The sequence below is a fragment of the Pagrus pagrus genome (assembly GCF_965226575.1).
Source record: "Pagrus pagrus genome assembly, chromosome: 13".
Taxonomy (NCBI): domain Eukaryota; kingdom Metazoa; phylum Chordata; class Actinopteri; order Spariformes; family Sparidae; genus Pagrus; species Pagrus pagrus.
Window position 1 is genome coordinate 28,627,212 of NC_140197.1, and position 22,911 is coordinate 28,650,122.

At 42.1% G+C, this 22,911-nt stretch overlaps 2 protein-coding genes across 3 annotated transcripts in view; one reads left to right on the forward strand and one right to left on the reverse strand.

The window, feature by feature from the left end:
• gas7a (growth arrest-specific 7a) overlaps nt 1–22,329 on the reverse strand; it is a 52,271-nt gene extending 29,942 nt beyond the window's left edge. Inside the window, exons 1-3 of one of the 2 annotated variants that reach the window (XM_084370432.1) lie at nt 22,291–22,329; nt 21,827–21,949; nt 3,555–3,602 (exon numbers count right to left, since the gene is read on the reverse strand). In XM_084370432.1, coding sequence (XP_084226558.1) covers nt 3,555–3,557 — 3 coding nt within the window. In that variant the 5' untranslated portion in view covers nt 3,558–3,602; nt 21,827–21,949; nt 22,291–22,329. The remainder of the gene's footprint in view (nt 1–3,554; nt 3,603–21,826; nt 21,950–22,290) is intronic. The other variant, XM_084370433.1, reaches the window with a different exon arrangement.
• Nucleotides 8,787–22,191, forward strand: LOC311267382 (myosin-4-like; the record flags this gene model as incomplete). The annotated part of the gene is made up of 39 exons (XM_084370431.1): nt 8,787–8,990; nt 9,371–9,514; nt 10,948–11,104; nt 11,180–11,207; nt 11,296–11,404; nt 11,495–11,587; nt 11,666–11,729; nt 11,822–11,920; nt 12,001–12,104; nt 12,178–12,316; nt 12,566–12,684; nt 13,608–13,757; nt 13,849–14,019; nt 14,100–14,406; nt 14,568–14,644; nt 15,048–15,135; nt 15,213–15,330; nt 15,405–15,528; nt 15,623–15,759; nt 16,299–16,554; nt 16,636–16,878; nt 16,957–17,133; nt 17,222–17,367; nt 17,558–17,648; nt 17,737–18,126; nt 18,217–18,343; nt 18,432–18,550; nt 18,636–18,832; nt 18,908–19,091; nt 19,194–19,359; nt 19,438–19,562; nt 19,643–19,951; nt 20,029–20,232; nt 20,315–20,440; nt 20,517–20,687; nt 20,779–20,883; nt 21,622–21,717; nt 21,806–21,937; nt 22,022–22,191. The coding sequence occupies 39 exons, from the start codon at nt 8,787–8,789 to the stop codon at nt 22,040–22,042; spliced, it is 5,817 nt and encodes a 1,938-aa protein (XP_084226557.1). The 3' UTR covers nt 22,043–22,191.
• Nucleotides 22,330–22,911: the final 582 nt, after the last annotated feature.

Here is a 22,911-nt window from a genome sequence, read left to right on the forward strand (position 1 = left end):
CAGAACGTCATATTGACAGTTGACACGTCGTCATAACTAATTGATGAAAGTCATTTGTCATTCTCTTTCAAAACCTCAAGCACGACCATGCTAGCAGCTCCGTGAGGCGAGTCACAGAGGTGCTTTGAGTTAAATGCTAATGTGAGCATGCTAATATGCTCTCAATGACCCTGCTAACACGTACATGTCTAGAGGATATAATGATATAACTCTATGAGAAAATAAAGCTGGGGCTGATGGGAGTGTGATGGACGTATTTGGTTAAAAAAACAACATGTAAGTCACTATCCAGTGTTGACAGTGCAGCTGAAGAAACTTTCCCTCAGAATTTGGTGGTGGAGACCAAAAAACTAGCAAAAAGAGAGAGAAATTTGGACTCACGTTTATCTGGTGACACAACCTAGGGAGCATTTTTCAGTTGGAGAGATGTTTAAAAAGGGGAACGTACAGACTATTTGAGTCCTCTATGTTAACTTTACATCTGTTGTTAGAATGATTAATCAGTTATCTATCAATCATGCTGCTTTAACACTACTGTACATTGAATATATCAGTGATATTCCTCTGCAACCAAAGATTGGAGCCATCCTGCAACAAACTGTCTTTCGGTTAAGTTACAGACGCTGCTCTCTTTAGAAAAACAACCATATAGGATGACAGTAAAAGCAGCTTATTACTACATATTTATGTTTATTGTTAGGCAGCATAAGGAGGAAGTCCAGCAAAGTGGTATAAAGAGTGACAAAGTCCGCATAAGGGGGAGGTCAGGGATGGATGGATGTGGAAACAAGAGTCAACGGTGAGATAGTTAAGTCACGTCACGTACATTATATAACCAAAGCTACATATGTTATGTTTATGTTTATTTTAAGCCAAACTGCATTGTTTTCCTCATCATATAGTTTTATTTTTGTCTAAAACCCGAAACTGCAAGTGTTCAAGATTCAAGGTGATTTATGAAAGTTTGTAAACTCCTTCATGCTGCACAAACACAGAACTTATATATAGTTATTTATCTAGATATATACATTACACAGTGTATTCTTTGAATGCATAACGATGGTGTAGTTTGCCTGTCGGTCATGTTTTTTGGGGAACGGTGATAAATGTTTTGTCAGTCGTCCGGGAACGAGGATGTCATGAAACATTGTTCAGGCAGAATATCGGCATTAATTTACATTTGGTTGTTAAATCAGTGATGAAAGTCCCTGCTGTTAACAGCTGTATTTATTTATAGTTACATTCAGCCAACTAAAACAACTTGGACAATGTCAGGGAAAAATTGCTATCAAGGTCAAAGCCAACAACTAGTGTCAGTGTAAACAACAAGGCTCTCACAGTTATTCCTATATCAGTAGATAACTTTCATTGTAATGTCATTTGTTGCAGAGATGGTTCATTTTTGCAGGCACTAAAAAGCTCCCATACAAGACAAATCAAAGCCTTCCTCCTGCTGTTATTGAATGATCCACAGGTTTAAGATCATCATCTCTAATGTCCTCAGCCTTCGTATATCTGAGCTTTTATGGAAACTCTTTAAAAAAACCCACAGCGATCTGTAAGATATCCTGTCAAATCCAACAATCCTCTGGGGCGCTGCTCTCAGAGTAACCCTGAAAACCAGGATGTGCACTCCAGTCGTGTTAGCTCAGTTCTGTCTGAACGAGAGGAAACTAACAAGACAGGCTGTGTCAAGACTCCCGCAGAAAGGGAGGATGCCTCTCGCTGCTTTACTGAGCTTCTTCATGAGGCCTGACAGGGGAAGAAAGAAGGCGTCCAGATCGTTTCCTACCTAGAAAATGAGATTAATGAACCTCGACCCTGCAGGAGGAGAGCTGATGTTTACATTTTTGTGCTTTTGTCCACCTTTTCTGCACATTATTCACAGGGTTTTATCATCTTCAACAGTTCACTCGGGGTCTTTTCTATACAAGAAGATGGAAAAAGGGTTGTTTTTGCACTGACGTGGGAAACTTTGGTTAAAAAAAAAAAATAGGGCATCTCATCGCAGCTTTTTCCCATTATCATAAATCTATTCTGGAATCTGAACCCACTGCACGAACAATCATGAATTATCAAAAAGGAAAAAGCGCCTGTGTGTTATTTTAGACGGCTGTAACAAAAAGCTTAAAATCTTTTTTCTTCTTTGTGTCTCAGGCAGCTGCTGAGAGTTTCAAACAACAGCAATTATAAAGAAACAAAAGGAAGCCTTATAGAGGGAATGTACAGCCACACAGGAAGCTGATAAAAATAATAAAGTCGAGGCAGTGGAACAAGAAACGAGGCCTTTATTATCTCGGAGGCTAAATAAGCATACAGCGGCACATTACTCAGCATCCTGCAGGTTTGTGTTTGTTCCTCTGAGGGAGGCGGAGGATGTTAATGAGCAGTGATTGTACTGTGTCAACATGTTTGAAAAATACTCTGACAGTCGACAGAAGATGCAACATTTTAGGGGAAATGAAGGAAACAATCCCATCGAAATGTATCTTCAGTCTACAGCCATGCTAGCAGCTCTTTTAGGGCTACACTAACGTTGCTAAGCTACCATGCCAACAACAACATGCTGATTTTGTATAATGTTTATCCTGTTCAGCGTGTTAGGATTTAAACATTCAGAGCGCCTGTTCCTTCTTCCAACGTGTCGAATACAGAAGCCTAGTTAGTGGCCCAACCTACGACGCTGTAGTTTTCCCTCTAAGGTCATTTCTGGAGGCACACCTCTGGTGTAGTCGTATAAAAAGCGGGGAAAGTTCACATCTGGAGGTAGGTTGCGTAGATAGGGAGGGGTTGACCCAAAAGAGTGGTGGGTTAGGGTTAGTTTGTAGTCCTAAAACCTGGAAAGCAGTCTGTACACATCCTGTCTAACCAGAACTTAGTTAGTATAGTTGCTAACTTGACTGTGCATGCAAAACTGAGACTAGAGGGGAGGTGAAGCGTCACGGTTTGAATCGTAACGCCACTGCTGTATTTGACTTGACACAAAGTAAAGCTGAGGCTGATGGAAATGTCATTAGTGTCATAAATCAAATGAACTTTTGACCATGATGGCGACAAGAAACGCTCAATGATAACCAAAGTTAGTGCAGTTCATCCCCAGGGGAACAAAACCACATTTCAGGACAATCCAGCCAAACGTTAAGACATTTAACTTGCAAATAACAAATATTAACCTCACATACAGTCACCATCCATAGAGTCACCCTTCTAGTTTTAAAAAACAGCTTTAGCTTTTATAGCTTTAATTTTTGTGAGCAAACTCCCTTCATGTATAGCGTCTTTCATGTTTACTCACCACAAACTTAAATCATGAAACATATTTGTGAATAAAATAACGTTCTCTGCTGTAAACAAGTTAACCTACGACATAAAGCAGAAAACAGTTTAAAAAGAGGACATTTCTGAATGTTTACTTTGGTAAAAAGATGCAAAATAACAACCACATTCAAAACCTCACACCAGCCTGTTGGAGCGTAAAGCTGTAATCTACTTGATATAGATACAATCTGCTTATTATTTATTTAACACATAAGGCAATTAAAATAAGTTCCTACCATGCTGCTCCTCTGTCGAGCTGCAGAACCGAATCAGTCAACCAGCCGCTGGAAATATGAAAGAAGAGACAGACGGGATTATTAGATCTCATTACTGTCCAAAATGATCCAGAGCCTGCAGTGTCACAGCTCAGGACGCAGAGGAAATGGAGACACACTGAATATCATTCAAGCAAAACGCCAATTTTTTCCATTTGTTAAAAAATATAAGGGCTGGCAGACAGACATGCTTTGGTTTTGATCAGTGCGAGACATTTTCTATGAGTCTTTGTTGAGCAGAAAATGTCCAGCGGTTCTCACTCAGTGTCCGAAACACAAAAGGGGACACTGTCAGACGGAGCTGTGATGTTCTCGGACACAACAAGGACTTTTCTGTCTGGCCTGCTTGTTCTTCTTCTGTTAAATCGAATTGACTCTGCACATAGTGAGTGTCAGTGGGCCTGAACTCAGTTATAACAGATGAGGTCTGTCTCTCTCTCTCTCTCTCTCTCTGGAGAATGAGGCCACTTGTGATTACACACTGCAGAACCGGGCCTTCTGGGACCAGACGCAGGATTTGAGGGTTACAGTTTACTTTCTAGTGCAGATGTGCCGTTAGCTTTAAATGTTAGCAGCTAAAGTCAGTCAAAGATGAAATAAAGATAGTTAAAAACAATGATAATCATTCTTATGGCACATACAAAAATAAAAAATATGAAAAAATATTTTGCTGTAGCTTCAAGATACACATCATAATTTTGTTACGGTGCCCCGTAAATCCCCAAATTTGTTTCCCATGTTCCACTTTTCTGTGTTCAGATAGCTTCAGTTTATGTAAGTTAAAGTCCGTTGAGTTAAATAACAAAAAGGACTGTCATTCTTCTGGCAAGTGCAAAAATAAAAAGTAATTTTGTTATGGTGCCCCGTAAATCCCCAAATTTGGTCCCGAAGTTACACTTTCCAGTGCACAGATGTGCACTTAGCTACAGTTTACAGCAATTACAGTCAGTCAAAGATGAAAAAAAGAGTTAAAGAATAATAAAAGGACTTTAATTCTCATGGCAAGTTCAAAAATAAAATGTATGAAAAAACTTTTATTATATCTTCAATAGACACTAACTAATTTGTTATGGTGCCCCGTAAATCCCCAAATTTGGTCCCCAGTTTACAGCTTACTTTCAGTGTGCAGTTAGCTATAGTTTACGTCAAATAAAGTCAGTCAGAGATAAAAAATTAAAAAAATATTTTTAAATAAAGTTTGTTAAGAGTCACAAGTGCCGGGTTTTGGTTTAGAGCCTCCATAATTATGGTTATTCAACCAACAATCTGAAGATTTAGTTGTTATAATTCACAAATTGGGGTTGCAGCGCTCTCTCAATGTGTTTCTTATGCTTGTTATTTATCTTTGCATAACAATAAATGCTATCAGTAATAATAACTGTATTCATAACACTTGTAATTTTACTTCCTGGATCCCCTGCATCTTCAGCAGCAGGCCCCACTGCAGCAGCCCCCTCTGCTGTTTTAACGCCGTCTGTTTTTGGTTTTATTGCCTCGGGCCGACTGTGCTGCGCTGCGAGGCAGCTGCCAAGACCAAGAACCAAGCAGACAACATGTGTCGGCATCACTGTTTTTAGTTTCTGCTAATTCTGCTAATAGATTTTTAATTTGGCTGCAGAATAAATTAAGGGAACCGGGTCGCAACTCCCCAAATCTCAACAAATAATTCACTCATCATTAAATAAATGATAACAAGAAGTCCAGAGCTGTTTATGTTTGTTTGTCACATTATTCTCACACAGATTTAGGATCAATAAATTAATCAGAACATCGTCTGCATGTCCTCCTCATTCTGTCAGCGCTGCACAAAGAAGCTTTGTTAAAAATAAAACAGCCAGAAAAAAGAGGAAAGTAGAAGAAGTAGGTTATATTTGTCACACTGTCCACTTTTATTAAATCTGGATCAAAAAGCAGCTGGATGTCTCACTGGAACTAAAATCCTGGAAGAGATCCAACAGACTTTTGCATTTTTATGACACAAATGAGGAGTTTTATGACTTATGACTTTATCTTTATCTCACTTCTACCTGCTGAAGCTTCACAACATGAACACTGCAGCGAATCATAATCAGAAATATGTTCCTCTCGAGCGTCTTCTGGACTTTTTGCTCTCTCTGCTGTCGATACGAGAGTGTATACAGCGGTAAACGTGATTGATGAGGGTCAAAGGTCATTTCTCAAACACAATACTTATACGCACATATGCTGATACAGAAAAATCAGTGCAGAACAAGTACGAGTGTTTGTGTCTTTGTGCTGAAGTTAATTACCTGCCAGGCAACAATAACAAAGGATCTGATTTATTAACTTTGCTGCTCTGTGTTCAGACAATAAGCAGTCGTTTTCTAATCTGTGCTGCTTTTAGCAACATTAGCAGAATTTCTTCAGGAATGGTAGTATCTGATTTTCTACCAACATTCATGATCTCCAGAGGATGAATCCTACTGACTTTGTTGATCCTCTGACTTTTCCCCATTTTCCACTGACTGTTTAAAAAAATGGACGGAGCTTCAGAAAAGTGAAGTCAACACAGAAGTGTCTTAAACCTGCATTCGTTGTAATGGCCATCAGGGGGAGGCGCCACTGGTTTCAAAAAATAAGTCTGACTGTATGTAAGCGTATGAGAAAATGACCCTTTACCTCAGTAAACAGTTTCCCAATGAGTTTACGGTCTCAATCGCTATTTTCAAGCTGTCTTCAACACAGCACGCTGTTCACTTTGTAAACGAATTACACATTTAGTGTAAAATAGACGACAGCGTGTCCTCAAGATCCGATCAGAACCATCCACCAGCTCCACCCTCTCCCTAATACACCAAACTTAGATGGTGAGCATGTTAAAACATGCTTAGCATCAGCGTTTTAGCGGTGTCACTGTGAGCTCGTTAGCATGATGTCGTTAGCATGCAGCCTCACAGAGTTGCTAGCATGGCAGAAGACTTTGCTTTTAATATTATTGATATTCACAAATTTAAGGGTCGTAACTATTTAAGTTACAACTTAGGAAAATAAATTACTTCTTTTCAGACTTCTCTTCTTTCCTGTAACCTTCAAGCTAACCCTGAATAAAACTTTTAGAAGGAAAAACAAGGTGGTACAACTTCAAGGAGACTCTGATGGAAGAAATCTGTTTGCTGTCCAGCTGATATCAAATATGCAATCAAAGTGAAACCTAACCCTGCTAGCAAAGCCACTCAGACGCTAACGCTAAAACCCTGTCCCTTCCCTCACCTTGCCGTGACATTACACTTACACAACCTCCAGAAACAACTGACGGGAGGAGCTGCTGTTGGTTAACGCTGAAGATCACGGACAACCTTGCATGAACATGAATAACAATGCACCTCTCACACAGGACTGTTTGCTTTGGACCGCCGCCACAGTCTCATTGTTAAAACACTGTATCCCACTCCAGCACTGCACCAGCTGCCACCAATAATCCTCTAAAAGGAATATAATCAATCCTCTTCAAATCCCCTTGTAAAGGTTGTCTGCTCGTTGGTGTCCGGGCTCTAATCACCTCGGTCCGCAGCCGTAAGACCCTCACAACGTGTTGGGTGATCAGAGGGAATATTCAGTGCGAATGTGGACGAGATCGCACAGATAGTATAAATAACCTGTAGCTTCGTGTCAGCTCTGTTAATAGAGACGGTGATCTGTTTTAATTTGCAGGATTTGGGTTGAAAATAAACATGGAGGTTAGTTAATTAATACAAGAAAACATGGCTAAACCAACACCAGTGACCTCGAACTCCAGAATATGAGTTACTGTAATTATGAAAATGAAGTATAGAAGATAAAGCATGAATATTCATTACTGTCTCCCAAAGCATATTTACTTAATATATTTTTGCTCATTATTATGGGATTAATTCACTTATTTACAGATTTCTTTGTGTCATTTGTCTTGTTGACATTTATTATTGCATTTTTATTTCTTCCCTTGAACATCCTGAACAATGTGAACTTCACAGAACATCTGGAGTCATTAAACATGTTTTCAAAAGGTTTTCTTGCTTTAAAACAAGTATTTTATGAGACTTAATTACTTATTAAGATGAAGATTTTTGCGTTTTTTAAATTCTACTTATAGGCCTACGTGTGGTTTTATATCTATAATTGTGTTTCTTTATAACTTGTCTTGCTTTGTTCCGTGTCGGTAATTACGGAGGTAGAGTGCATTTCTTTACAGATGCATTATCACCTCTGACAAGGACGCAGGCATGTTTTCAGTGTCTGTTTCTTTGTTTTTTGGTTGGTTGGTCTGTCGGCAGGATTACACAAAAACTAATGAACAGATGTCCACGTAAACTGAATGGAGGATGAATGTTGGACCAGAACAGACCCCAGTAACTTGTGGTGCCGATCTCAATAAAAAAGGACAGATCCAGGATTGTTTTCTCACTTTCTTTGACATTGCGAGATTGCAATCCGGTGTCCTAATGTGGTTCGTATCTATGATTGAGTAAAGTTTGATGCAGATAAAGGGGATTGTTGGGCCTTGGTGGAGGTTTGCTCTCTACAAAGTACCATTCTATGGTAGTTAGGCCTGTTTTTGTCTCAACAATACTACATGCACATATAAAACAGTGGAAAATTCGCTATTTTTTCATGTTAATGGTGCCGTTTTCCATCCGTAAAGAAATGCATTCATTGTCACACTATATTACTATGCTATTATGCAACTTAAACTCATAAACGTCTCACACAGTCTCCTTATTCTGTTTTTTTACCAATGAATTCAGAAATCGTGTTATGGTTCATTAAAACATGACAGTCTGTGGTGTCACTGTCTTCTATATATAACATCTTGTGCTTAATTAGATCCATTCTTATCCCTGATTAGCAACAGGTTCGTGTAGCTCCACCACTGCATGCCCATGTAAAGGAAGGAGGCTTCACACCAAGGACAATGGTGAGATATAAAAAGGGACGGTCATGTTTGTTATCGCAGCGTAATCAAGAGGGTAAGTCCACAATCCTTTTGGCGTGCGACAGCGACTGTGCAGGATTATTCTCTGTGCCCAAAAACTTCTGTTTCAACTTTTAGTCCAGTTTTATTCCTGAACTTCCTGGTGCAGTAAGTATAATGGGATTCTGAATCCAATTTCAGGCATTATCCACTGCATAAAACAATTTAAAATGTGCTGATGTTGGTGCTTCTTTTCCTCGTCTTTGATTCGGGAGGACAAAATGAGCACAGACGGGGAAATGGCGATCTTCGGGCCGGCTGCCCAGTTCCTCCGTAAGTCCGAGCGGGAGAGGACGGAGGCTCAGTCGCGCCAGTTCGACAACAAGACGGCGTGCTTTGTCAGCGACGACAAAGACCTGTATGTCAAGGCTGAGATCCAGGACAGGGATGACGGCAAAGTCACTGTCAAGACGGTGGATGACAGAGTGGGTTCACTGAAGGGTTACGCTGATAAACTGACCTTTTATTAGACGCTGAACACAGGCGGTCAATTCTGTTATATGGGATGTCCAAGCAGGAATTTATAACCTGGGATTTTACGCAGCTTCAGGGTCTGTCTGTGAAACCTGCCATAAAAAAAATCATCAGGTTTTTTATTAGTCAGGCTTCTCAACAGAGACATTCAGTCTTTCCCTGAAGCTTTGAATGATGCTTCACTCTCCAAGAGAGTCATATTTTATTCAAATCATGTTTTTAAAGTTCAGGAATGATGGTGTGCATGCAATTTTTGGTGTCCTTTGGATCCATATTTGTCCGACAGTAACTTTAAAGCATCATATTCTGTTTTTTTTGTTTTGTTTTCCAGACTTTAACCGTCAGGGACGACCAAGTGTTTCCCATGAACCCCCCAAAGTTTGATAAGATTGAGGACATGGTGATGATGACGCACCTTCACGAACCTGCGGTGCTGTTCAACCTCAAGGAACGATACGCAGCGTGGATGATCTACGTGAGTCTTTCTGAGAATATGACTCCAACAAAACTTGACTTTTTCAGCTAACAGCCTGGCTACTGTCAAGTCAAAGAAAAAGTCCCTCGACTAAAACTGATATTTAAACTAATAAAACATGTATTTGGATGCACCATTAAAGTTGTGTTTAGACAAAGACTTTTGATTCCTTTTACCACCTCAATTGCAGATCAGTTGACAGAAATACACAAAAGTAACAATAAATAAAACAATCCATTGTTTTCTAAATGTAAATCTTTGAATAACAATATTTTCTCCGAGGAAGATTAAAATCTTTAATATGCATGAACACACTGTGTCTGAAGCCGGCTGAACAGTATTTTTAACTGCCATCTGGCCTGAAGTGAAGCCTGCTGCTGATTTATTGAGCGACTGAAAAGGAGACATTTTGTTCCCTGTGGAGTTGCTGTCAACACAGATGAATGCTCATGTTTTGATTTATTGGACTGAGTAAATTGATTTACTCTGACAAAAAGTGAGCAATTAAAAGGCCCGGCTACTTCAAGATTTGTTTTAAAGGTTATGTGAAGCTCTCAGTTTATCAGTGACAGTAAGGATCAAACCATCATTTATAAAAATTCATATTAATGTGTTAATATCTGTTACGTGTTAATGTTCAGTCTGTATTCCTGGTAAACAGCAACCTCTTTTTAATTCCACTGTGACCTACAGACACCATTAACCTTTCTGATAATCACTCAGTTAAAACATATAGTTTGTCAGTTTGTTTTTCTAACCCTAACCCGTGTTAAGCAAACGTTACGTGCGATGTGAAGGTACCACTTTATTTCAAGAATAATGTCAGTAATTTCAACAAACGGATACTAAATGTTAATGTTAATGAAGACTTGTGTTAATGCTAAAATGTAAAAGCTAAGCTCCTTTAACCAACTGCTTATTACGCTAATTACTATATTATTAGCTTGCATCTGAGTAGAACTAAATTACTAGCTAGCTTGCTTTGTTTTTGGACTCTTGCTTTCCTGTCCATGTGTATTAGGCTAATGTTACATGACATGCAATGTTCAATAACAATTTTATTTCAAGAACGTCAGTTACTTAACAGACAGACGCACACAAATTGTTACTGTTAATGAAGGCATGGGTTAATGCTAAAGTGTAAAAGCTAAGCTAATACCTCCTTCCTAACTGTTTGTTGTGTTGTTGTAGCACTAAACACAAAGCACAGCTGAGGCCGATGGTAATGTCACCTGATGATGGCGCTAAATGAAGTCAGATGATCAAGAAATTCAATAGGATTCATCCTCAGGGGAACATGTATGCCTGTGCAAAAAAAAAAGCAATCAATCAAATAGTTGTTGGGTTAATACAGTCTGGAACAAACAGGTGGACCGACTGTCTGATCAAAATGGCCACTAGCAGGGCTACCAATGTTTATCTTCTCCATGCAGACGTACTCTGGGTTGTTCTGTGTGACCGTGAATCCCTACAAATGGCTGCCGGTCTACAACCCAGAGGTGGTCCGAGCCTACAGAGGGAAGAAGAGGATGGAGGTTCCCCCTCACATCTTCGCCCTGTCTGATAACGCCTACCAATTCATGCTAACTGGTATGTTAGCCACCTAAAATCAATGCTAACTTAATGATTAGATTCTTGTCTCACCATCTTCTTTTATGTTTTCAGATCGTGAAAATCAATCAATACTTATCACGTAAGTGTAGCAAATATTGTATATAAATCAACAGGCTAGTTAAGCATAAAACGGTTTTAAAAATAAATGTGCTTTTGTTTTTGTTAAGCGGAGAATCCGGTGCCGGCAAGACCGTCAACACCAAACGTGTCATTCAGTATTTCGCGACAATCGCAGTTTCTCCTGAGAAGAAGAAGGAAGCGAGTACTAAAATGAAGGTGAGTTTGGGACGACCTTTGACATCTGGTGGAGTCACAGTTATTGTTTTCAAGAGAAAGTGTCAGATTGACTTGTTTTCTCTTGGACAGGGGACTCTGGAGGATCAGATCATCCAGGCCAACCCTCTGCTGGAAGCTTTCGGGAACGCCAAGACTATGAGGAACGACAACTCCTCTCGTTTTGTGAGTCAGCCTGAGGGACTTCATTCTGATTTGATCAACCAACACAGAGACTCAGATGTTGTTTGTCTTGTTTTATAGGGTAAATTCATTCGAATACACTTTGGCACAAGTGGTAAACTGGCATCTGCAGATATTGAAACATGTAAGTTTATTTAAATTATGTACAGAATGTTAATGGAGACCAATAACGTTGGCGTAAATAAAGTTAAATTTGCCTTTTTTTTGTCCTTAAAGATTTGCTGGAGAAGTCAAGAGTGACATTTCAGCTGGCGGCTGAGAGGAGTTATCATATTTTTTATCAGCTGACTTGCAACAAGAAGCCTGAACTGATCGGTAATCTGATTTATTATTGTTTTAACTCTGACACAGACATCCAAACAAAAGATATATCAACTTGATTTATTTCCCTTCAGATCTGCTTCTCATCACCACCAATCCATACGACTTCGCCTTCGTCAGTCAGGGGGAAATCAGTGTCAAAAGCATAAATGACGCTGAGGAGTTGATGGCTACAGACGTGAGTCGACTCCGTTAAAATCAGTCATTTTACTGCAGCTTTATGTCTGAATTTTGCCTGTTTTGCGACACAGGAGGCCTTCGATATTCTGGGTTTCACCGCTGAAGAGAAAATGTCCATCTACAAGCTGACTGGAGCTGTGATGCATTATGGGAACATGAAGTTCAAGCAGAAGCAGCGGGAGGAGCAGGCGGAGCCAGATGGCACCGAGGGTGAGGATCATCCATCCACATTAGTACTGTCATATGAGTGAAGGAAGCCAATTCATTTTATAATTAGCAATGCTGCTGTTGTCACTATTGAACTTCACTACCATCTATTGAATTATAAGTTGAGTGATTTTTCCTTTGGTCCAATGGCATTGGGCAGAAACAGAACTACAATCATATCCTCCTTTGCAGAGCTTCTGAAAATACATCCAAAATAAATCATGTGGATAAAATGTGTTATTGTTTTTGTAGAAGCTGATAAAGCAGCATATCTGATGGGCCTGAACTCTGCTGATCTGCTGAAAGCTCTGTGTTATCCCAGAGTAAAGGTTGGAAATGAGTATGTTACCAAAGGACAAAATGTGCAGCAGGTAAGACAAATATTTCTACTTCTACCACCATACAACACCTTTTGATCATGTTACTTCAAAAACCTTCTGGTTCTGGCATTTATATTGATGCCACTTGACACGTACCACCCAGCCACCATCGCAGATCAAGTACACCGCTCAAGGAAACAGCACTCCCTAATGGCAGTCGCCCCCCAATAAGGACAATCAGGTCAAGGAGTTGACCTGGACTCCAAATTCCCCAGATCCCAATCCAATCAAGCATTTGTGGGACGTGCCAAAACAAGGTCCAATCCATGCAAGCCCTATTCTAGCAACCAACAGGACTCAGCCACCAATGCCCTGGTGCCGGACACCACCAGAACCAAAACCGATTCATGGTGGGACCTCAATGGATCAGATTTGTCACATGGATGATCCATGAGATTGGGATCCGAATTCTTGAGGTCTTTATCAGGTGTTGGGCCATTCCTGAGCAGTTTTTGCCAGCCCATCCTTAGAAAAACAATCATGTAGGTCGACTGTGAAAGCAGCTTATTTTGACTCTTATTGTGACTCATATGTACGTTTTCTTGCTCGGTGATCCCTAGTGGATTGAAGGAGCAAAGAAGGAAGTCAGGCAATGTAATCTAAAGAGAGACAAGTCGGTATAGGGAGGAGGTCCAGGACTGATGGTCATCCATTGGTCCTTTTAAGGTCAAACGTGGGACCTTAAAAGTAAAAGTTGAGGTCCAATTCGTGAAAAAGTTGATTTTTGTGTCTTGTTCCCATCTTGTCAAATACCGATGCTTTAGGATTGTAGGTCTGGTCGGCCGCCATCCTAAAGAATCAGTTTTTGACGAGTTGGGAATTCTTAGAAATTGGACCTTTAATATTTTTGCTGATTGGTGTACACTGAACTGTATACTGAAGAGAAAATAGTCTTTAACTTTCCCTCTTTGCAGGTGTACAACTCTATCGGTGCCCTCGGAAAATCCGTCTACGAGAAGATGTTTTTGTGGATGGTCGTACGAATCAACCACCAGCTGGATACAAAACAATCCAGACAACATTTCATCGGTGTCCTCGATATCGCCGGTTTTGAAATCTTTGAAGTGGGTGTTCAAAGTCTGTATTGTATTTTTTTCCCAAGGGGTTCAATATATTATATATGTTTATTCAAATATGGTCTTCATTTGTCTTCAGTACAACAGCATGGAGCAACTCTGCATCAACTTCACCAACGAGAAGCTGCAACAGTTTTTCAACCACCACATGTTCGTGTTGGAGCAAGAGGAGTACAAGAAGGAAGGGATTGAGTGGGAGTTCATCGACTTTGGTATGGATTTGGCCGCCTGCATTGAGCTCATTGAAAAGGTAATTTTAAATATTACCCTCAGTGGAATGAAGTGGTTCAAATTTGATAATGTTATCAGTGAGAATGGTTTGTTTTCCAGCCGATGGGGATCTTCTCCATCCTTGAAGAAGAGTGCATGTTCCCCAAATCAACAGACTCATCTTTCAAGAACAAACTGTACGACCAACATCTTGGGAAGAACAACTGCTTCCTGAAGCCCAAAACAGTCAAAGGCAAACCTGAAGCTCACTTCACTCTGATGCACTACGCCGGCACTGTGGACTACAACATCAGCGGCTGGCTGGAGAAGAACAAAGACCCTCTGAGCGAGTCTGTGGTGCAGCTTTACCAGAAGTCGTCCGTCAAAATATTGTCCATGTTGTACGCAACCTTCTCTGGAACGGATGGCAAGTTCAGTCTGTTAACCACGGGGGTTTTACCTGAAGTTTTAAATATGAATACCTTTGGTTGCAGTTGATTCGCTGTCTATGGACGCAAATATGGAAATATATTGTAGTAAATGAGAAACAGTTCATGTATGTTGGTTTTAAATGTGTCATTAATGCAGAAGCTGCTGCAGGAGGAACTAAAAAAGGAGCCAAGAAGAAGGGAGCATCTTTCCAAACTGTGTCAGCGCTGTTCAGGGTAAGATGCTGAAAGAAGATGGACGGCCATTTTATCATTTTAAAACACTTGAAGATTCTGTATCTCTCCATCGTACCAAAAACTCTACTTTAAGCTAAAGCGACATACTAACCTGCACAAACAAAACTACTACCTCCTGGTCTCGTCTTTATATCCCACTGATGGTCCTGCCCCTTCATACGCACTTGTACTTTTCACATCTATGCAAGCCAAACGTCACTTTCACATGCTGACCTCTAGTGGATTGGTGGACCTATTACACATGAGACTGGGCTGAGGGACATAAAAGTCTGAACCTACTTTCATGGTAATCCTTCTGTATGGTGAAGTTTGTCTTCTGAACATGAGAAATAAACTTTTCAGGTTCAAAACTATTTGACAGTTCAATTAAATGTTCTTACAGGAGAATCTCGGGAAGCTCATGACTAATCTGAGAACCACTCATCCTCACTTTGTGCGGTGCTTGATACCAAATGAGACCAAAACACCAGGTAGATTAATCCTCTCATTATCACATAATACCGTAATATAAAAACATCAAATAAACTAATTATTGCCTTCATCATAGGTGAGATGGAAAACCATCTGGTTATCCACCAACTACGCTGCAACGGCGTGCTGGAGGGCATCCGGATCTGTCGGAAAGGATTTCCAAGCAGAATCCTCTACGGAGACTTCAAACAGAGGTAAATAAAGCTTCTCTTTTAAATAATTCATAATAATTTGGTGTCATACTCAGACCTGTTTATTCACCCTGCAGATACAGGATTCTGAATCCCAGTGCCGTTCCAGAGGGACAGTTTATGGATAACAAAAAAGCTGCAGAGAAACTTCTGGGCTCCATCGACGTGGATCACTCTCAGTACAAGTTTGGACACACTAAGGTTTTTCATTTGTTCCAGCACACTGGCTGAATGGGAAAAGAAATTAAGAGTTAATGAGCTGCACAGATAAATAATTACGTTTCGTTTATTTCAGGTGTTTTTTAAAGCTGGTCTGCTGGGAGCGCTGGAGGAAATGAGAGATGAGCGGTTAGCTCAGGTTGTGTCGTCCACTCAGGCGCTGTGTCGCGCCTACCTCGTTCGGCTGGAGTACCAGAAGATGGTGGCCAGAAAGTAAACACATTAACTGCCTCAAAGCTGCAACTTTACATTCACATGTAAGCTTGGGTTTCCCTGGCAAACACACCAACACGCTCGTCGCAAAGAGCAGCTTTGGTAGTTGAGTGACCCCGAGAGGAGCAACAGCAGACTGGGAGAGAGGCGAATGGGTTGGTGTGTTTACTGGGGAAACCCACAAGAAAACAGAAATAACCAGTGCTACACAACAAGTTTGAGTTGAGCATAGAGAACGTAAACCAACAAAGGCAACCAATCAGAGGCTGTTTAGGGTGGTTCTGGCAAGAAAAGCAGTGGGATCGATAATAATGCACCATGCTGACATTAGCTCAAAGCATCACAGAGCGGCTAGCATGAAAGAAGGCTTGTCTTGTTTTTATTTTCTTTATTTTAACTACATCAAACTTCATCTCATTGTATTACCACCTGCTGCCCGCTTCATACAGACATTCACTTTTATTTTAATTTAAATCATTTCGATTTTTGGGGTCAAACAGTCAAAGAGGCTTAAACTCATCCAAGTTTTCCTCTGACAGGGAGGCGATCTACACCATCCAGTATAACTTCCGTTCCTTCATGAATGTGAAACACTGGCCTTGGATGAAGCTTTATTTTAAGCTCAAACCTCTCCTGAAGAGCGCTGAGGCTGAGAAGGAAATGGCCCAGATGAAGGTGGATTTCACGAAGCTCAAAGAAGATCTGGCCAAATCAGAAAACCGGCGGAGGGAACTCGAGGAGAAAATGGTTTCCATTGTGCAAGAGAAGAACGATCTCCACCTTCAAGTTCAAACAGTAAGTTATACCACATGGTCTGCATGATCGTCATTTTTGAAGTGTTGAACTTTAATTCTTGGTGCACAAACTTGATATCAGGAGGCAGATAACCTCCTGGATGCAGAGGAGAGATGTGAAGGCCTCATCAAAAGCAAGATCCAGCTGGAAGCCAAGCTGAAGGAGGTGATGGAGAGACTGGAGGACGAGGAGGAGGTGAACGCTGAGCTGACTGCCAAGAAGAGGAAGCTCGAGGACGAGTGCGCTGAACTGAAGAGAGACATCGACGACTTGGAGCTCACCTTAGCCAAAGTGGAGAAGGAGAAACATGCCGTTGAAAACAAGGTAATGTCATGTGAGATGCTCACTGTATCTTCATGTTGAAGGAGGAGTGGCTACATCAGTTTTTAATAATGACTTTAGGTGAAGAACCTGACCGAAGAAATCATGAGCCAAGACGAAAACATTGCCGTGCTGTCGAAGGAGAAGAAAGCGCTGCAGGAGGCTCATCAGCAGACTCTGGACGACCTGCAGTCAGAGGAGGACAAAATAAACGTTCTGACCAAAGCCAGAACCAAACTGGAGCAGCAGGTGGACGAGGTGAGCCACTGTCCACACCGGAGAGGCTGACACAGTATCCTGTAGTGCTGCTGTTCAGATGTAATCAAGAGTCTGTGTGATTTTTTAGCTGGAAGGTTCGCTGGAACAAGAGAAGAAGGTCCGTATGGATCTGGAGCGAGCCAAGAGGAAGCTGGAGGGCGACCTGAAACTGGCTCAGGAGTCCATCATGGATCTGGAGAACGAGAAGCAGCAGCAGGACGAGAAGCTGAAGAAGTCAGTTCACCCTGAAAAATACCTGGTTTAACAGGTCTCACCCGTCCTGTTTGTCAATGCCAATAAAGTTTATTCAGAACTGAGCCAGCACACTTGAATAGATTTCTTAGCACATCTGTATTTTTCAATAACTGTTGCATTTTCTAAACTTGCAGTCGTTTAAACAAACAAGTTTCACTTCACTTTACAGGAAAGACTTTGAGTTGTCGCAGCTGCAGACGAAGGTCGAAGACGAACAAGCTCTCAGTGTTCAGCTCCAGAAGAAAATCAAAGAGCTCCAGGTGAAGAGTTCAGTCACTGGCTGAGGGTTTGAGTTGATATCACAAACTACTTCAGTGGATGTTTTATACGTCGTCGTCTTTTCTGCAGGCCCGAATCGAGGAGCTGGAGGAGGAAATCGAGGCCGAGCGCTCGGCTCGAGCCAAAGTGGAGAAGCAGCGGTGCGATCTGTCCAGAGAGCTGGAGGAGATCACCGAGAGGCTGGAGGAGGCCGGAGGAGCCACCGCCGCTCAGGCCGAGATGAACAAGAAGCGGGAGGCCGAGTTCCTCAAACTGCGCAGGGAGCTGGAGGAGAGTTCGCTGGAGCACGAGGCCACGTCTGCCGCTCTGCGTAAGAAACATGCCGACAGTGTGGCCGAGATGGGAGAACAGCTGGATAACATCCAGAGAGTCCGACAGAAGCTGGAGAAGGAGAAGAGCGAGCTGAGGCTGGAGATGGACGACTTGGCGAGCAACATGGAGGCCATGGCCAAAGCAAAGGTTGGTGATGGTTTTTAAAATTCAGGATTTTTATGTTCAGTTACATGTAAAAACATAACAACTTCCATCTTTTGTCTTTTGAATTTAAAGATTAATTTAGAGAAGATGTGCCGTTCACTCGAAGATCAACTGAATGAGGTGAAAACCAAAGAGGAGGAGCATCAGAGGCTCATCAACGACCTCTCGAGTCAGAGAGCTCGACTGCAGACAGAAAATGGTGAGAAGGATTCGATCATTTCTGAGCCAGGAGTCACATAAAACTAACAGACGAGACACTTCTAATCGTTTTAACACTTTCCGTGCAGCTGAAATGTCTCGTCAGCTGGAGGAGAAAGAATCGTTAATGACGCAGCTAACTCGAGGAAAACAAGCCTTCATCCAGCAGATTGAGGAGCTGAAAAGACTTCACGAGGAGGAAGTTAAGGTAAAGTCTAACAGAAGAGATGAGCACGATAAAAAGTTTGAGGGTGTTGCTAAAAGTTTATGATGGTTCTGTTATTTGTTTGAAGGCTAAAAACGCCCTGGCTCACGGTTTACAATCGGCCCGACACGACTGCGAGCTGCTCAGAGAGCAGTACGAGGAGGAGCAGGAGGCCAAAGCTGAGCTGCACCGCTGCCTCTCCAAGGCCAACAGCGACGTGGCTCAGTGGAGAACCAAATACGAGACGGACGCCATCCAACGCACCGAAGAGCTCGAGGAGGCAAAGTGAGAAAAAAAACCTCCACACCAGTCCAAAACAAGATGATCTAATGAGATCTGACGACGTGTGTTCTCCTGCAGGAAGAAGCTGGCTCTGCGTCTGCAGGATGCTGAAGAAGCCGTCGAAGCCGTTAACTCCAAGTGTTCCTCTCTGGAGAAGACGAAGCAGCGTCTGCAGGGAGAGGTGGAGGACTTAATGATGGATGTGGAGAGGTCGAATGCTGCTGCAGCTGCCCTGGACAAGAAGCAGAGGAACTTTGATAAGGTTTGGAGACCTCACGGCAAAACCTCAAAATCCAAACAGATTAATTAACTTGACAGAAATAGTTTAGTTTTGAGTGTTTAACTGTGATTTCTGATCCTGTAGATTCTGTCTGAGTGGAAGCAGAAACACGAAGAGAGTCTGGCCGAGCTGGAGTCGTCTGTTAAAGAGGTTCGTTCTTTGGGCACCGAGAACTTCAAGATGAAGAACGCCTTCGAGGAATGCCTCGAACAGCTCGAGACGCTCAAACGGGAAAATAAAAACCTGCAACGTACGTCAGCGAGCGTCTTTAATGCATAAGGGATGTTTTTAAATGCAGTGAAATGATACAAACGTGTTGTTTTATCAGAGGAAATCTTGGAGCTGACTGAGCAGCTGGGAGAGACGGGAAAAACCATCCATGAGCTGGAGAAGTCAAAGAAACAGGCTGAACAGGAGAAGCTGGAGGCCCAGGCTGCTCTGGAGGAAGCGGAGGTAAGAAAAAGAAAAATCTCTAAATTACAAATATTCAATTATCTGTTGTCAACATGACTTAATTTCACATCTGCACTCAGGCTTCTCTGGAGCATGATGAATCCAAGATCCTGCGAGTCCAGCTGGAGCTGAACCAGGTGAAGTCTGAGGTGGACAAGAAGATAAACGAAAAGGACGAAGAGATCGAGCAGCTGAAGAGAAACAGCCAGCGGATCATCGACACCATGCAGAGTAACCTGGACGCCGAGGTCCGCAGCAGGAACGACGCCCTGAGAGTGAAGAAGAAGATGGAGGGAGACCTGAACGAGATGGAGATCCAGCTGAGCCACGCCAACAGGCAGGCGGCCGAGTCCCAGAAACAACTGAGGAACGTGCAGGTCCAGCTGAAGGTGAGAAAAACAACAGAGGAGCATGTTAACGCTGAGGAGGTTTTGCTTTGTTAACACTGTTTTCTCTCTCTGTGCAGGAGGTTCAGATTCACCTGGACGACGCCGTGAGAAACAGCGAGGACATGAAGGAGCAGGTCGCCATGACGGAGCGCAGGAGCAACCTGATGCAGGCGGAGATGGAGGAGATCCGAGCTGCTCTGGAGCAAACGGAGAGGAGCCGCAAGCTGGCAGAGCAGGAGCTGCTGGACGCCAGCGAGAGGGTGCAGCTGCTCCACTCACAGGTGAGAACACACCTGAGTTTTATCAGCAACTGTTCATGTGTTAAATATTTAACCTTCATCTACAAATATACGACTCTTACAGAACACCTCGCTGCTGAACAGTCGAAAGAAGCTGGAGGCCGATCTGTCTCACATCCAGGGTGAGATGGACGACAGCGTTCAAGCGGCGAGGAACGCTGAAGAGAAAGCCAAGAAGGCCATCACTGATGTGAGAGTCTGGATCTCTGGACTTTGCTCCATCACCGGCACAAACAGCAGTTAACTCACTACTTTACTCACTACAGGCTGCCATGATGGCCGAGGAGCTGAAGAAGGAGCAGGACACCAGCGCTCACCTGGAGAGGATGAAGAAGAACCTGGAGGTGACGGTGAAAGACCTGCAGCAGCGTCTGGACGAGGCCGAGAACCTCGCCATGAAGGGCGGCAAGAAGCAGCTTCAGAAACTGGAAGCGAGGGTAACTTGTGTTGGATCTCACAGGATGACCAGAGCTTCTTCTATCTTTACAATCAATTAAAAAATATTTAATCTACCTGCTGTTTTTCCAGGTGCGGGAGCTGGAGAACGAGCTCGAGGCCGAACAAAGACACGGCTCTGATTCTGTGAAAGGAGTCCGTAAACTTGAGCGCAGGATCAAGGAGCTCACCTATCAGGTACACGCCGACACACCTGGTTCCTTCTCATACAAACAGGTGAAGTTTTAGTTTTAGTGGTGGAAGAAACATTCAGATCCTTTATTTAAGTAATATCACTGTGAAATCAGTCTGATTGGCTCTTCAGTGAAGCAAAACCATTATAACAGGTTGTACATCCACAGTCTTTCGAGTGTTTTTTGGAGTTTGTTGGCCGTTCATGTGCAGCTTTCTGGCCGAGACACAGGTGATAGGTGCCTTTGTCATCGCTAGTTCCTTGATATCGGTCTGGTGTGTCTGGACCCTGAGGTTGAGCTCATCTTAACTACTTTATATACTGTTTGGTTTATGTTACAATGCATCATATGTTTGTAACGTGGCTCTCCTCCTGTGAGAACCACAAATCTCTTAATCTCCATTTTCATCTTTGTGACCATGAACTTTCCAGCTAATCCAAGAGAGCTTATTGAGCTTTAGAAGGAGAATTCAACACTTCATCCTTCAGTTTATCACAAACATTCAAAATCAACACATTTTAAGATACAATAATCTGTAATCTGAACAGTTACCAGTAAGTTAAGCAGTCAGAGAAATGTTGTGGAGTAAAAACTACAATAATTGCCTCAGAGATGTGGTGGAGTAGAGGTATAAATAAGTACAAATACCCTTAAATGTGTATGTAAGTATAGAAGTTGAGTAAATGTACTTGATTACATTCCCCCACTGTGTTCAATCAGCTGTAATCTATTTTATCTTCAGTCTGAGGAGGACAAGAAGAACCTGATGCGTCTTCAGGAGCTGGTGGATAAATTCCAGCTGAAGATCAAAGTGTACAAGAGGCAGGCTGAAGAAGCTGTGAGCGACTTTTTCCTGCGAGTAAAAACTTTATTTATCTTCACATGTGGAGATTTTTTTAATAAATCAGTTATTTGTCATCTGACAGGAGGAGCAGGCCAACACTCACCTGGCCAAGCTGAGGAAGGTGCAGCACGAGCTGGAGGAGGCGGAGGAGCGAGCCGACATCGCCGAGTCCCAGATCAATAAGATGAAAGTGAAGAGTCGTGACATGGGGAAGGTGAGTCAGCTCCTGGAAAACACACCGCAGCTTATTAACACTGATGACCTCGATAATAACGTCTCTCATTCTGTCTTCGACCAGGCGAAAGAGAGCGGAGAGTGAACCGTGAAGAGGAGGAGGTCTGAGCTGAGATAGTGTTCAACATACTCTTAACTGAATGTGCTTATTCCCTCATTTAAAGCCACGATGTGTAGAAACGCAACACAGGAACATGTTTAAACTGAAGTCCAATAAATACAAAATACAACAAGTCCAAGCACAGAGAGCGGGTTGGCAACAAAAACAGAAGGAGCAGGCAGATCTAAGAACAAAGAAATGTGAAAAATGCAGAAATGAAATAAAATACAAACCAAGGAAGTGCTGTGATAACAGACAGGAACACAGGACTGACGAACAGGAAGTAAACAGCACAGGCTTCAATAGACAGGGACTGATTAACTAATGAAACACAGGTGAGGAGGAAAAAAGGAGGAAGTGAAAAGAAAAACATGACACATGAGGAGAGACCTTCAAAATAAAACAGGAAACAGAAACAGGTGGAGCTAATCATCCAATCAGGTGCCATTAAAGCATTTCAGAAGAAGAAGCTCCGGTCAAATCTCTTTTTTACAACCTGGCAACCCAAAACTTGTTCTTATTCAGAGGTGGTAGATACGACTCTGGTAAAAGTAGAAGCGCTGATTCAGCTTCTTTACTCCAGTAAAAGTAATAGAGTACAGGCTCTGAAATGTACTCAGAGTATCAGAGTAAAAAAGTCTCCCTCTGAAGGACATTTTCCGTCTCAGTCGGGTGTAAAAACATTTCCACAGTAAGAAATGTTTAAATCCTACACGTTGTGGCTTTTAATATGAAGTGGTGCAGCGTGAGTTGCTTGTATTGTTGTAGTGGATGTATGTTGACTTCATATCAATAAAATCAACAACAAAAAATCCTGCTTGTTGTTTTATTGTCTTAATCTAGCAGCTATATCG